Genomic DNA, 13,689 nt, shown 5'->3' on the forward strand with positions numbered 1-13,689 from the left:
CCCCATTTTTTCTATGTAATTACTGTATACTGTAGATGCCATACGGAAAAATGGAACAGAAACGGAAACACAACGGAAACAAAAAACGGAACAACGGATCCATGAAAAACGGACCGCAAAACACTGAAAAAGTCATACGGTTTTGTGAAAGAGGCTTTAGGGTCCATTCACACGTCCGCAAAATGGGTCCGCATCCGTTCCACAATTTTGCGGAACGGGTGCAAACCTATTCATTTTCAATGGGGCCGGAATGTGCTGTCCGCATCCGCATTTGCGGATCCGCACTTCCGCATCCGTGCTTCCGTTTCCACAAAAAAATAGAACATGTCCTATTCTTGTCCGCAATTGCGGACAAGATTAGGCATTTTCTATTATAGTGCCGGCGATGTGCGGTCCACAAATTGCGGAATGCACATTGCCAGTGTCTGTGTTTTGCGGATCCCTTATTCTGCTGCATATTGGGAGGGAACACACAGAGATCAAAACCAGCCTTTGAAGCAGGAAATATTTGCTGATGGGAGGGGGAGTGAGTTCCAAGATCCAAAATTTGGCATAGAGACAGGTCTTGGGAGCCTTCCTGGGAAGAAGGTGGCTTGTGAGCAGTGTGGCCAAAAGGAACCATATTCTGGTAGCTATGTGAATGACTCTTCATTACTGAATGGTTATTATGCCTTGTTTTTAGGTGGTGGAATATTGTTTTGCTAACTGGTTTTGTTTTTGTGATTTATATCCAGGATTCTTTAGGCCAGGAATCTGTGAAATAGTCTTGTGATTTAATGGTGTCTCTTTCCTACATATCACGAACCAGCGGGTGTGAACCCACTGTGCCACGTGTCCTACCTCCTCTAAGGGCGTTGTCTAAGTGGACCCCTCGATTCTTCACAATACCCCTGATGGTGGGGATAGACTTTCCCGAGCGGAACAGCAGGTCGCTACCTCTTGAGGATAGGCACACGAGTCAGCTGGTTCAGGTGGACCAGGAGGTACCTAACAAAGGTACCAAAGGTACAGGTGTTGTCAGGCAGGCAGAGTCGTTACCAGGAGCAACAGTGCAGGACCGAAGGATGAGGCAGAGACGTAGTCAGACAGGCAAAAGGTCAGGGCAGGAGGCACGGGTACAGGTCAGGCAATCCGGATCGGCAACAGGAGAGTCAAGGCAAGCTGGCAGGGATCAGACGAGTAACAGAATCCAGGAACAGAAGTGGTTATCAGGAACCTAAGCAGAGCACAAGGACCTTGAAACTGCGGCATCTGGGAAGGGAGCTGAGCCACTTATATATGTGCATGAGGGCTAGGATTGGTCAGCGAGGTCACATGACCTAACCCATAAAACCCAGGAAGTGACGCGCGCCGGCCCTTAAGGAAGTGCTGCAAAAAACCAGCAGCAAGCATGCTGTGGCCAGGGTTGAGATGAAACTGTGGAGCAGATCCTCAGAACCACAGCATCTACACAAACAGAGCCCAGAGCAGCGGTGAATGGGCCACAGATCACCGCTGAGCACGGCGCCCGGGACCACGGTGGTAAGCAGGGAAACAGGGGTGTACAGCAGCCGCTGTTACACTACATATATAGGTGTGTTATGATTTATTAAATATCAGTTTTATTGCTTAAAGTGGTTTTCTTTTATGTTATGGTAATTGGTTTATTTGTGTCTTATCAATATTAATGCTGCACAATCAACTCTGTATATAATACATTTTCTCTCTTTTTCTCAATATACCCTTTTGTTGGTGTGCTTTCTTTGCTGACGCCCCCTAGAACTTAGGTAGGAATATTATTATTGCTCAATATTATTATCTTATTTAATATTGTCGATAATCATATTTCTTACAATTGTAATGTGAATTCAAAAGATTAGAGAATGAATAAGCTTACTCAGGCTAAGTGAATAAATACAGTATATTTACTAAAAAGTAAATACATCACTAGCCTAAATATTCAACATGTAATATGGGGTGAGACTCCGTCGGTCATGCTATAACACATGGCTGTATACCACGTTATACCAATGACCAATTTCCCAGGGTGTACAAGAGATAGGGCAATCAATACTTACATCCTACCTAGGATAAAGTTCCAACTGGAGTCCCCAAAAGGTATGTGTGCAAACCAGACTTATTCCCACCAGCCCCTCCTCCCGTATGCATCACGCATATCTCTGAGATGACTCAGAAATATGGTCTTATCAGCACAATGGGGGATGGGTACTTCTCTAACCCACTACATTACAAGGGAAACTTTATTATACAGAATATTAAAAGTAATATAAAAGCGAATTAAAGGGGACAGAACCAATCAGTACTTAAAATATTCTTACAATACACAATACATTAGTAACTGATTTGTATTAACTTTCCCTACATGATAAATTGATAACATTTCAGTTTTAACTTTTTAATAAGTTTACAAAAATTTCCAAAATTCTGTTTTCATTTGCTTGGAATATTGAGTGCAGAATGATAGGGCAAATTTGAATATTTTTTATTTTATTTTAGCACAAAGCCACAACATAACAAAATGTGAAAAAAGTGAAAGGTTCTGAAGACATTCTGAATGCACCTTATGTACCATAAGGACAACCTGGGAATAGATACGGAAGTGAATATGGTAAAAAAAATTGTACAAAACACAAAATGGAGCCGTCTGTCTGTAGGTTGGCTGATAAATGTCTGATTGCTGTGGGTTCAACCACTGATCTCTACGAGGGGAGTACCAAGCGGTTCATTGCAGTGAGAAAGAGTTTGAATGGAGCATTGTACTTTATTGTACCGTCAAGGGTGGGTGCAGTACCTTTAAGTTCCAAGGGCATACCCCTGCCAAAGACTAGCCAATGAACTGTAAGCTTTGCTTCCCTGTAACCCGCCCCGGCAGGGTAAGTAAGTTAATATAGCTAATATACAGCCAAAAAGGTACAGAATAAAGATAAGTGGGACATAAGGTTAGCGGGGCACAGCTTTATTGATTAAAAAAATACACAAAAGTAAATAAATTAAAAAAAAATTACAATAGTTCACAAACTAACCTCCACAGTGCCGACAGTGAACCAAAGCGGCCAGCCAGGAACTGACAAGGTTAAATTGACCATAAATCTTCTTGCATAGAAATAGTGGAGCCCCTATAGACAATATATTTATATATTTATATAGATCTTTATATATAGTGCGTCCAGATAAATATACTCCATATGTATAGACGTAAGTTTCTATATGTAGATAAGACAAGGCATGGCAGGACATCACCGGACATGGCGCAGGCTCATGATGACATCATAGGCTTGGGAGGTGATGTCATTGGTCGGGACGTTTGAACACAGAATGAGGTCTCGGGAAGGGGTAATGGTGGTGGCAGTGATGTCATGCAGGGGGCATGGCAGGAACCTGCAGTTCATTACTCGTTAACCCTCCCTTTAAGGGGCCTGGTCAGCAACAAGGACTGGAGTCAACCATTTTGTAGGGTAAGGTTGCCACAGTTTCTGGCAAACAAAATGGTTGACTCCTATGTTTGTCTGGAACAGGTCCATGGTCAGACCTGCTGAGTGTCCCTCTACCATCTCTTTAGTTTCTAGCGCTAATTGTGTGTGTATGTGCAGTAACTTTTTTTCCCCCCAACTAAATAACGATTAAGGCACAGCACAAACACACGGATACACAGACACACACACAGACACACACATACACGCCTGTGCAGCCCCCACCTCTCGCAGAGTCTATAGGGGACAATAAGGCTCATTTCAAGAATCCAGTGTGGGGCAGATAGAACACTTGACCCCTAGTCATTATCACTCCTGAATATACAGGGGCTAAATTCATATCTGTTCACCCTGACGAAGACAAGAAACCGCATTCCTTAGGAGCGGCGCTGACTTGTGACTGTGGTTGCGGCCGTCTGGGGGCTTGGAGATTTTGCAGTTGGGCTCTGGGCATTGCTCTCAGCACCACTCATCTTAATTGTTACTGGTGGCTCCTTGGGTTGACCTTCTGTCATCTTAGTAGAAACTGTGAACACCTTACTCTGCTTTTGGTCAGTATCAGAACTGCCTGTAATGGTTTTGGTCATTTGGTCACCTACCCCGGTCAGGGGTTTATGACATGATAGTACAGGAGGAACTTTGACTTGGGTGCTGTCCACCATGCTTACCCTATCAAAGCTTGGAGAGATGGTGGTCTTCTTAGACTGATCACTGAGAATTTTACTGATGCTACTATCAGAAGCAGCTGTGGTCAACTTTGTCCGGATAATTGTTTCTTCACTAGTTTTCGGAGTACTCGATAGCTTGGTTGTCCCCCTTGTCTTGTCATATTCTGATCCTGAAGGCTTACTAATAACTGGGGTGTTATCAGTAGAGCTGGTCTGCACAATTTCAGTGCAACTGACCTTATTAATAGCTATGGCCACCTTGGTCTTGTCACTTTCTGGTGCACTAGTCAGGCCTGTGGTTTTGTTTGCTTGGCTCTTCTCGGTTGTACTTAGAGTAGGCTGAGATGTTTGGGTGGACACCACCTTATCTTCTCCAACAGTCACTTTAACAGCAGGGAGAATGTTGGTCACCTTCGTTTGACTCACTTCTTTTACACCCAGTGTTATGTTATTGGTCACTGTGGTAGTCCCTCTTATTTGTTCATTTTCAGCTTTGGTTATCTGGATACTTATGGGAGAAATAGCTGGTGGACCCGGCAGAAGCAATGGAGGAATCTCAGTTGTAGGCCCAATTCCCTTCACATTTTCTGGGGTGGGGATAGCTGGAGAGGCTTTTGTAGATTCACTGGTCTTGGAGGTTTGTGTTAGACTAGGCTTTAAACCATTTGTGCTGGAGGCGGAGACCTTTAGATCATCTCTTAATCTAACAGGGTGAGAGGAGGCGGACTGGAATGTTTCAGTTTGTTTTCCAGTGGATCGAGATTGAGATGGATATTTTTGAATGTCAGCCATTGGCTTCTCATCCTTAATATTGCAGGACGGATCACATTTTATATTGTTGGGGTCTGGATACTTTATTTCAGCTTGTTGAGATGAAGTGCTTGATATTTTAGGAGTAGACGACTTTACAGAAGAAGCTTCATGGTCTTTATTCATTACAGGGTGCTTGACGTCGGGCTGTACATGCGGGAAACAGGTGGGTGCACTCTTCATTTGGTTGAAATCAGCACTTTTGGGTCTGACAGAATGTGAACAGTCTGTGAGATTGGAAGGCACGCCTTTCGTGGTAGCATGAGGTGTGCTTTTACCGACAGTGGTCAATTCTTCCACCACTTCTAGGTACCACCTTTCTCTTGTGGTTCTACAATGTTCTTCATCCTCCTCTCCCTTTTCTCCTTTTTTCCCTTCTCCTTCTCCTATACCTTCTTCTCCTTCACCTCTTCTGCCCTCGTGTTCCTGCACAGGACTTAGAGTTTTCACCTGGCATCTCCCCACCATAGCATGGGAAGGGTCACCCTGTGTTGGAAGGGCAGACATTGCAGTAGATGGAGGCTCTTGTGGAGAAAACGTAGCAGGACTTCGGACTACTGCACCTATTTTTCCCACTACTTGAACTTTACCCTCAGTACCTTTGTGTCCCTCTGTCTGTAATATTCCTGTTCCCAAGTCAGCATCCAGTCTCTCTAAACTATCTACCAAGAGATCTCCTGCACATAAGCTCCGTGGGGATTCCTGTCTGCCTACTCTTCTAACTGCTTGAGATCTACTTCCAAGGTTTTCGCCTAGTTCTCCATCTGGAGTTCCACCACCGCCTCCTGGCTCCTGTTTTCTAGGTGCTCCTCCACTCCCCCCTCCTCCCAACTTCTCTGCAGACTGCACTCTCTTTAGGAGAGGGGAACGTGGAGGTTCTGCACTCTTAGGACGTGGACGGGAGACAGGAGGGGAAGGATGCAACTTTGGAGGGAAGCTCTGTGTGGTCAGGCTGCTTCCTACACTGTGACCTGGAAGCAGAGGAGGGGAGGCAGTAGTAGGTGATGGAGTATGAGCCAGAGGAGAAAGCGGCATATTACCAGCAGACTTGCAACGTGCGGAACGGTATTGGCGGTGAAGTTTTGGGGACAGGCCATGTAGCGTACTGGGACGAATGTGGGGAGAGGGCGGTGCTGGAGAGGATGTGGAGGAGGATGTAGAGGCACAAGATGTTGAGGAAGATGGTGGAGGAGGGGCAGGGGAATTGGGAGTGCTAGAAGAAGGGGAACTGCCTTGTGATGAGGCACCTATTAGAAAACAAGAAAATAAAGAGAATTAGTACTGGTTCCCCAAAAAATTGTAGCGGCCTTTTCAAAGTGATAAGTGGAAATCTAATCCCCTAATATCTTTCTCTGGTATATAGTACAGAAGACCTTAACCCATTTCAAGAGCATCAACCCTACCTAGATATGCAGAATCCATTGATCGATAGCTGTGAGTTGGAGAACGGGCAGAGAGGCTGTGAGTAGGAGATCCTGGCAGACTGTCACTAGAGGACAGAGAGCGGCTGAGAGAAGACAGAGAGCGGCTGGTATGCAGCAGATTGGACTGCTTGGTGATCTTACGAAAAAGAGAACTGCGCTTCTTACTGTTAAGAGACAGAACAGAAAGAAGAAGGAATGGAAAAAAAGAGAAGAAATTCTAGATGACCTTCTACCCAATATCTGACAATACATTATTAGACACCACCAAGTTGATTCCTGGTGACTATAGAGAGTGTTTCTCCGAAACCTATGGGCCTCAAAGGCTTGTTCATGGTTTCTGTCACTGTGGTTGTCCACCCCATGCACCATTGACCTGCAGTTTTTCGCCAGCTCCTCATATATTTCCTTTCTGGATCTATAAACTTCTTTAGCTCACTGTGCATATCCACAAACAATGCACCTCACATCTCTTACCTCTCTTGCCCTTCTCTTCCTATACTCCTCTTGCTTCTCCGGGCCATCTTGGACCTGTAGCTGCTCCTCCTGGCTGGACCAGTCCTGATTGATGTGTTCTCAAAAGGTGTTGTGGTGACCAGCACCTTGTTACCACTCTATGGAAGGAAATATGGGGTATCAGTGCACGTCAGTATAAACAGAACTACTGAAGGAGGATGTTTTTGACTTTTTCACAAAGGCCCTACCTTCAGGATCAGCTCAACCACCTCTGTGTGTACCAAACCATGCACAGGTTCTCCATTGACATGAGTAATAAGGTCACCAGCACACAGCCCTGCCTCATGAGCAGGACCTCCATCCTCAACATGCTGGAAAGAAGACAAGGTAGATGTGTTAATTCCTAAGAAGACGAGGATGAATTAGATTCAATGATTTGCATCTGAGATTTCATTTGGTTTTTACAGAAGAGGCCTTAAGAAATGCCCTCCAGGTCTGCCTTGCATGTAAGTCTATAAGGCTATAATCATCAACTTAGCTCTGGAATAATCCTCTGGCATTCGTTGTCCTTAAAACTCAATGATTCCTTTATTTAGACACTCATTAAAAACATCCAACAGGTATGTCAGTAGATAGACATACTATGCATTTCAGAGTTTCAGATGTACAAAAACATCCTTCCTCATGGCATACAAGTTCTATCCTGGGTGCACCCTTTAATATACCTCTAGCTATACATAATTTCTCATGTGAACGATGCCCAAATTCACAGGTTAACCCCATTCCCCATGAGCACTGTGGACACTCAATCCTTGTGGTACCGAATCATAGGGTGAGCGATCACATCTCTTTAAGTCTATTAGGCTGCCTATCTGTGTAGCACTGACAGGCATAATACATTACAATAAAGAAGTATTGAAGTATATTATAAAGCAGCGAGAAGGGGATCACATGTCCCCTGGTGGAAAAAATATCAGAATTGTAGTTTTTAGGTCATCCCTTCTACCAAAAAAAAGAAATAAAAATTGAACAAAATATTATAAGTACACAAAAATACTACAAAATAAATCTGGTAGAACAATGTTATGATGATTTATACTATATCATAAAAACAAATCCCCAAAAATAATGCGATCAGTAGCTACTACCCACTATGCCCAGACTTACCCAAACTATATGCTGAACGCTGTATACGTCACTCTCTCCCATGTATACTCGGATGGCCCTCAAGGTGAAGCCATACTTCTTTCCTGATCGCTGGATGGAGATGGGGGAGCGGAGACTGCTGACTGCGGGGGTGTAGTCGCGGCTGGGAGACGAGTCTCGTGAGGACGGATTGGATGAAAGGGAGCGCGGAGACATAGGACTGACCAGGGGTGAACTGCTGTGCTGTTCAACTGTGGCAGAGGAAGACATGACAAAACGAATGAGGCATTAAATATGGTAACAATATGCTGAGGTCCTCGTGTGACCCAGTGATGTGGGTAACAGGTCACCGCTGTAGCCAGTGATTGGCGGCAGCGGTCACATGACGCCCATGAACAGGATGTTGATACCCAGAAACCCAGGACCTGCGGAGGTGGCCGTGGAGAAATGCAGCTGGAATCCAGAGGTTGGGACCAGATAAGTATGAAACCCACCACAGCTCCAGCCACTCTTGAAGAGGTCTGTTCAGTGTAGGATAACCTCTTTAAAGGGGTTGTCCACCATGGCAATCACTATTAGTAAGAAGGGTCTGAAGACAATAAGCTGATCGTCAGCGATCACCAGCGATGAGTGAGTGAGCCAGCAGCAAGTGCTCAATTCCATGCAGTGCCACCACAAGGGAAATTAGGTATTACATGGTGCCCAATGCAACGTATGAACAAACTGAGTCCTCCAACAACATTCTGGCTAATTGATGGAGGATCTAAATATGGGACCTCCTTTAGTAATTAAGAGTTCCCCTATAGGGTTATATAAATGAGGTCAACACTCAAGGTTTTCCCACCATGTCAATATGGATTAACAATGTTTCGGTTGAAAATCTTTCCTGGCGAGTATGTAACACCCCAGAGTTGTGTTACTACACGCCTCTACTCCGCTACTATCTCCTAAGAGCCTTTATAATGTCATCAGATGTAATTTATATTATGTCCTCCACAAATGTGCATACAAATCTATGTTAAATTCAATTGTTCATGTAATAAGCCTGGTTTCCAGTAGGTGGCAGCAACTCATTGGCAAGTACAGTTTAGTGTTTAGTGAATCTGAGCTGGAATGGATTATTCCAGCTCAGTCCCCCCTTCTGTGGACGGGTGCGCTGGTCCCACATCCTGCAGTCTGGATGGAGAAGGAGGTTAGAGTCAGTGTAGCCTCCCCCCTGCTAGGGGAAGGCTGTGTGATAGTGTACAGAAGATCCCCTGCATAGGGAATACAGCAAGGACCTAGTCTCGGCTGAGACGTGGCCATGTACCCAGCTTGAGCACCTTCAGCTCAGCTGGATGAGAAAAGCAGAAACTACAGACAACCTGCAGAGTTCCAGGAAGAAAGCATACCCTGAGAATCCATCTGTGAGTTAAGTCCAGAGTCCTAGGAGAAGCGTATTCCTCCTCAGCTAGTCTGTCCCCACACAGCAGAAGGGACCAGATAAGTGCAAAAGCTATCCCTGCCACAGTTACAGAGCTACCAAGCAGACGTTTAATCCTGCAAGCTCCACATTTAAAGCAGATGTACTTATTCCTGCCAATGATTGCCAAAGCCTGCTGGGACCAAGAGACCAAAGCTGTATACCGCTTGAAAGCAAGTTATGACAAGTAAAGAAACGTTTGAACTTCATCTAAAGGTCTGGAAATCAGTTATTCTGCCAAGTTCCTCTATTACTCCTACTATCACTACACTCAAATTTATTGCAAGTGAGCCAGGAGTCCAGCGGTACCCAGGTAGGAGACACCGTGACACAATTATCCCTATCCTACAGAGACATTATAGGCCATTACACCACTCTGGCATTCCCTAATCTGGGACGTGCATTATAACACCTTGGAAGGGCCCTGGGATAGTACCCTGCACACGCTGCAATCGGCATCACGAACAAAGACAGGATATATTATCCACCTGACCCGGCCACTGCACTAGAAGTGGCGTCAGCGAACCCGTTCCTGGTCACTGCATTAAAAAGTGGCGTCACAAACAGGATTTACCTTCGTGCCTATATACCACAGGCTACAGTAATCACCAAACCCCCAGAAGAAAAAGACTTTTGATGCATGTACTTACTGCTGAAGAGTGTGGGTCTGCATCAGTTGCAGGACAGTGTCAGAGAAAGGGTTAATCGGCCATCTTAGATACATCCACCTAGCAGAGGGGAGGGAACCAAACATTCCACCTCCACAGAGAAATAATTCCTACAGCAGCAGGAACTAAAGTGCTGAATACAAGTTCCCAGGAGGACATAGAAATCGCTGCATTTGCCCATACAGGAAGTGAAGTGGTGGCCATCTTGGAAAAGGGAAAACACACTCTTTCTGCCATGGACTCTGGAAAAAACACCATCTGTGGATCTGAGTGAGTACTGCTGTCCAAATAACCTTGCTAAAGACTGTTAAGGGTTATAATCTGTCTGCCAGAGCACCATACTCTGGATCTCAAGTGACTACCATCCGTCAAGTAGCATTTGACACATGCCGAAACGGAGCCCAGCTGACGCAACCTCCTGAATCTTGGCTCCACATCATAGCTACCAATGGCAAACTGGTGCCTATACTAGGTTACTGGGAACCTACCTTACAGATTTAAGATACCGAACTCCCATGCCAAGGGGTAGTCGTGATTCAGGTCCCGGAAGATGACCATTGCCCTGTGGTCCTGGGGATGAATGTACTCGGCAACTGTTACACTGAAGTGCTGAAAGCCTTAAAAAAAACTCTACTGACTGCACCCCGTGCAACTCAATGTGTTATAAACCAGACCATCCGAGTGCTAGTTGCCCAACAAAAAGTCAGCAATCAACAGGGCGAAATCTGCCGTGTCCGCATCAAGGATGCTCAACCTATCAAACTCCAGCCTGGAGCAGAGACTCTGATATGGTGCAAGGCTTGCATCGGTATCCAAGGTCAGGATTATCAGGCCCTTGTGGAACCAATACATCTTCAGGATCACCCCCTTGTCCTAGCCGCTAGGAGCGTGGTCACCGTGTCCCAAGGAAAGGTACCCATATGCTTAGTCAATCTAGGTGATGAAGCTGTGAAATTAAAAAAGCACTACCCAGTGGCCTGCCTATATCACATCCGTCAGCAGGATATCCTGGATTCCCCTACTGCTGCCGCCCAACAATAACTCCAAACAGTGGAGAAAGCCAAAGACCTGCCGGCCCTGGTGGGCCAAACTACATATTGGGGATACCACCACCTCTTCTGAACAGATCGAAGGTGTGCTGGACTTAGTCAAACAGCACCATCAAGTCTTCAACAAACATTCTCTGGACTATGGTCAGACTCGCTTAATACAGCACACCATTCAAACTGGCACTCATCCTCCAATCAAAAAGAGAAACAGACCAGTACCTCCTGCCTTGTACCAGCAGGATATGAAGACAGCTAGCGTCATCCAGGATAGCCACAGCCCCTGGGCTGCTCCCCTGGTCCTGGTAAAAAAGAAGGATGGAACCATCCGTTTCTGTGTGGATTACCGTAAGATCAACAACATTACGCACAAGGATGCGTACCCCCTGCCACGAATTGGCAGCTCTGGGATCCGCTGTTTACTTTTCAACCCTGGATCTAACCAGTGGCTATTGGCAAGTCCCCATGGCACCAGAAGATAAGGAAAAAACAGCTTTTGCCACCCCAATGGGTCTGTTCGAGTTCAACTACATGCCATTTGGGTTGTGCAACGCCCCTGGGACATTTCAGAGACTCATGGAAAGATGTCTTGGACACAGAAATTTTGAGACCGTATTGCTGTACCTGGATGATGTGATCGTCTACTCTAAGACCCACGAAGAGCATTTACAACACTTGGCAGAAGTGTTCCAGACTTTGGCCCAACATGGACTGAAAGTAAAACCTTCAAAGTGACACTTACTGAAGCCTCAGGTGAAATATCTGGGACATGTTGTGAGTGCGGAGGGCATGAGACCGGACCCCGACAAGATAGCTGCAGTACAAAGCTGGCCGGCCCCCAAAACAATCAAAGAGGTCAAGAGCTTCCTCGGATTTGCAAGTTACTCTCAGAGGTTTATCCCGCACTTCGCTCAGATTGCGTAGCCCATCCAGGAGCTTGTGAAAGGTGTCACCCCAAAGGCTGTCAGAATGCTAAAATACCGTTAGAGTGGACTGAAGAGAGAGAGGCTGCTTTCTGACTGTTGAAAGGAAAACTTACAGAACCACCAGTCCTGGGCTACCCTGACTACAGCCTAATTATTTTGCCTCTATACTGACACAAGTAAGAAAGGTTTAGGAGCTGTACTATCCCAGACACAAGCTGGAACTGAAAGAGTCATCGCATATGCCAGCAGATCTCTACGAGAGCCAGAGTGGAATGACCATAACTACAGCTCGTTTCTAGCCTTGGTCTGGGCTGTAACTGAGAAGTTCAAGGATTATCTAGCTGCCGCACCTTTCACGGTCTACACCGATAATAATCCGCTGGCTCACTTGAACACTGCACGTCTGGGAGCTCTGGAACAAGGATGGGCCTCTAGACTAGCGAACTTTAACTTCACCATTAAGTACCGGACTGGCAAATCTAATGACAACGCCGACGCTTTGTCTAGGCTACCTGCCCAGGAAGAACCAATTTCTACCGATGATCAGTGGGAAGATATGGAAATGCCAATATTCTACTCCTGATTTGCCCGGCAGGAGACCCTACACACTAGGCGTCCGACCTCTAAAGTCACTTGTTTTCCCCAGACCTGTGACCCCTCAACTCCAGTTGAGAAAGAGCTCTGGATTAAACTACAATCAGAGAGCAGAGCCATCGGAGAACTGTTGGATTATTTTAACAGTGGACATGTATCGCAGAGAATACGCAGCGGAGAACTGATTCACAGCTAGTTCACCTCTGGCGACAACAGAAACTACTCTTCCTACAAAGAGACCTGCTCCTCAGGGGAACGCTTGATCCATTCACCTTTGAGCGCCTCCACCAGATAGTGGTTCCCCAAAGAGATGCCAAGATGGTGATGGACATGTACCATAACAGGTCTGGTCACTTTGGAACCCAAAAAACGGAAGCCACCATCAGACGGCGCTTCTACTGGATTGGCATGAGAAGTGACATTGAAACTTTGTGTCGACAGTGTCCCACCTGTGCCGTGGCTAAAGGAGAAAGACATGATCAGCGAGTCCCCCTTCATCTAATAGTGAGTAGAAGTGGAAATCGTGGCCATTGACCACGTGAAACTGGAACCCAGCAGATCTGGGAACATCTATGCTAGGACAATCATAGATCACTATACCAAGTTCGTTGTGGCTGTACCTGTAAAGGATTTAACTGCAAAAACTACAGCTGCTGCCATGTGGAAGAGCTTCATTCTGCCGTATGGGTGTCCTGACAAGATACTTACTGATCAGGAATTTGCATTCGAGTCTCAGTTATTCTATGAACTTTGTGCCTTGTACAACTGCAAAAAAACTGAGGACCACTGCATACCACCCTCAGGGGAATGGGCTGTGTGAAAAGATGAACCAGACACTGATCAACATGCTCAAGGCTGTGCCACCTCACAAGAGGGCCGAATGGGTACACTGGGTACACTCCATACTACCTCATGTTCGGAAGACATGGCCGTCTACTTGTAGATCTTGCCCTTGACGTCCCTGAGCCGGACTCTGAAACACTCCTTCCCCAATCTGAGTGGGTCAAAGAGCATCAGAAGCA

At 45.8% G+C, this 13,689-nt stretch overlaps 1 protein-coding gene across 1 annotated transcript in view; it reads right to left on the reverse strand.

Annotated features, from left to right (window-relative positions):
* Window positions 1-3,847: 3,847 nt before the first annotated feature.
* The window catches only part of MAST1 (microtubule associated serine/threonine kinase 1), a 100,619-nt gene continuing 90,777 nt past the window's right edge, over window positions 3,848-13,689 (reverse strand). The window contains exons 26-30 of the mRNA XM_040416017.1: window positions 7,993-8,222; window positions 7,074-7,196; window positions 6,847-6,983; window positions 6,352-6,536; window positions 3,848-6,195 (exon numbers count right to left, since the gene is read on the reverse strand). Of these exons, the coding sequence (XP_040271951.1) occupies window positions 3,848-6,195; window positions 6,352-6,536; window positions 6,847-6,983; window positions 7,074-7,196; window positions 7,993-8,222 (3,023 nt within the window). The remainder of the gene's footprint in view (window positions 6,196-6,351; window positions 6,537-6,846; window positions 6,984-7,073; window positions 7,197-7,992; window positions 8,223-13,689) is intronic.

This window comes from Bufo bufo, chromosome 1, assembly GCF_905171765.1.
Source record: "Bufo bufo chromosome 1, aBufBuf1.1, whole genome shotgun sequence".
NCBI classification, from domain to species: Eukaryota; Metazoa; Chordata; class Amphibia; order Anura; family Bufonidae; genus Bufo; species Bufo bufo.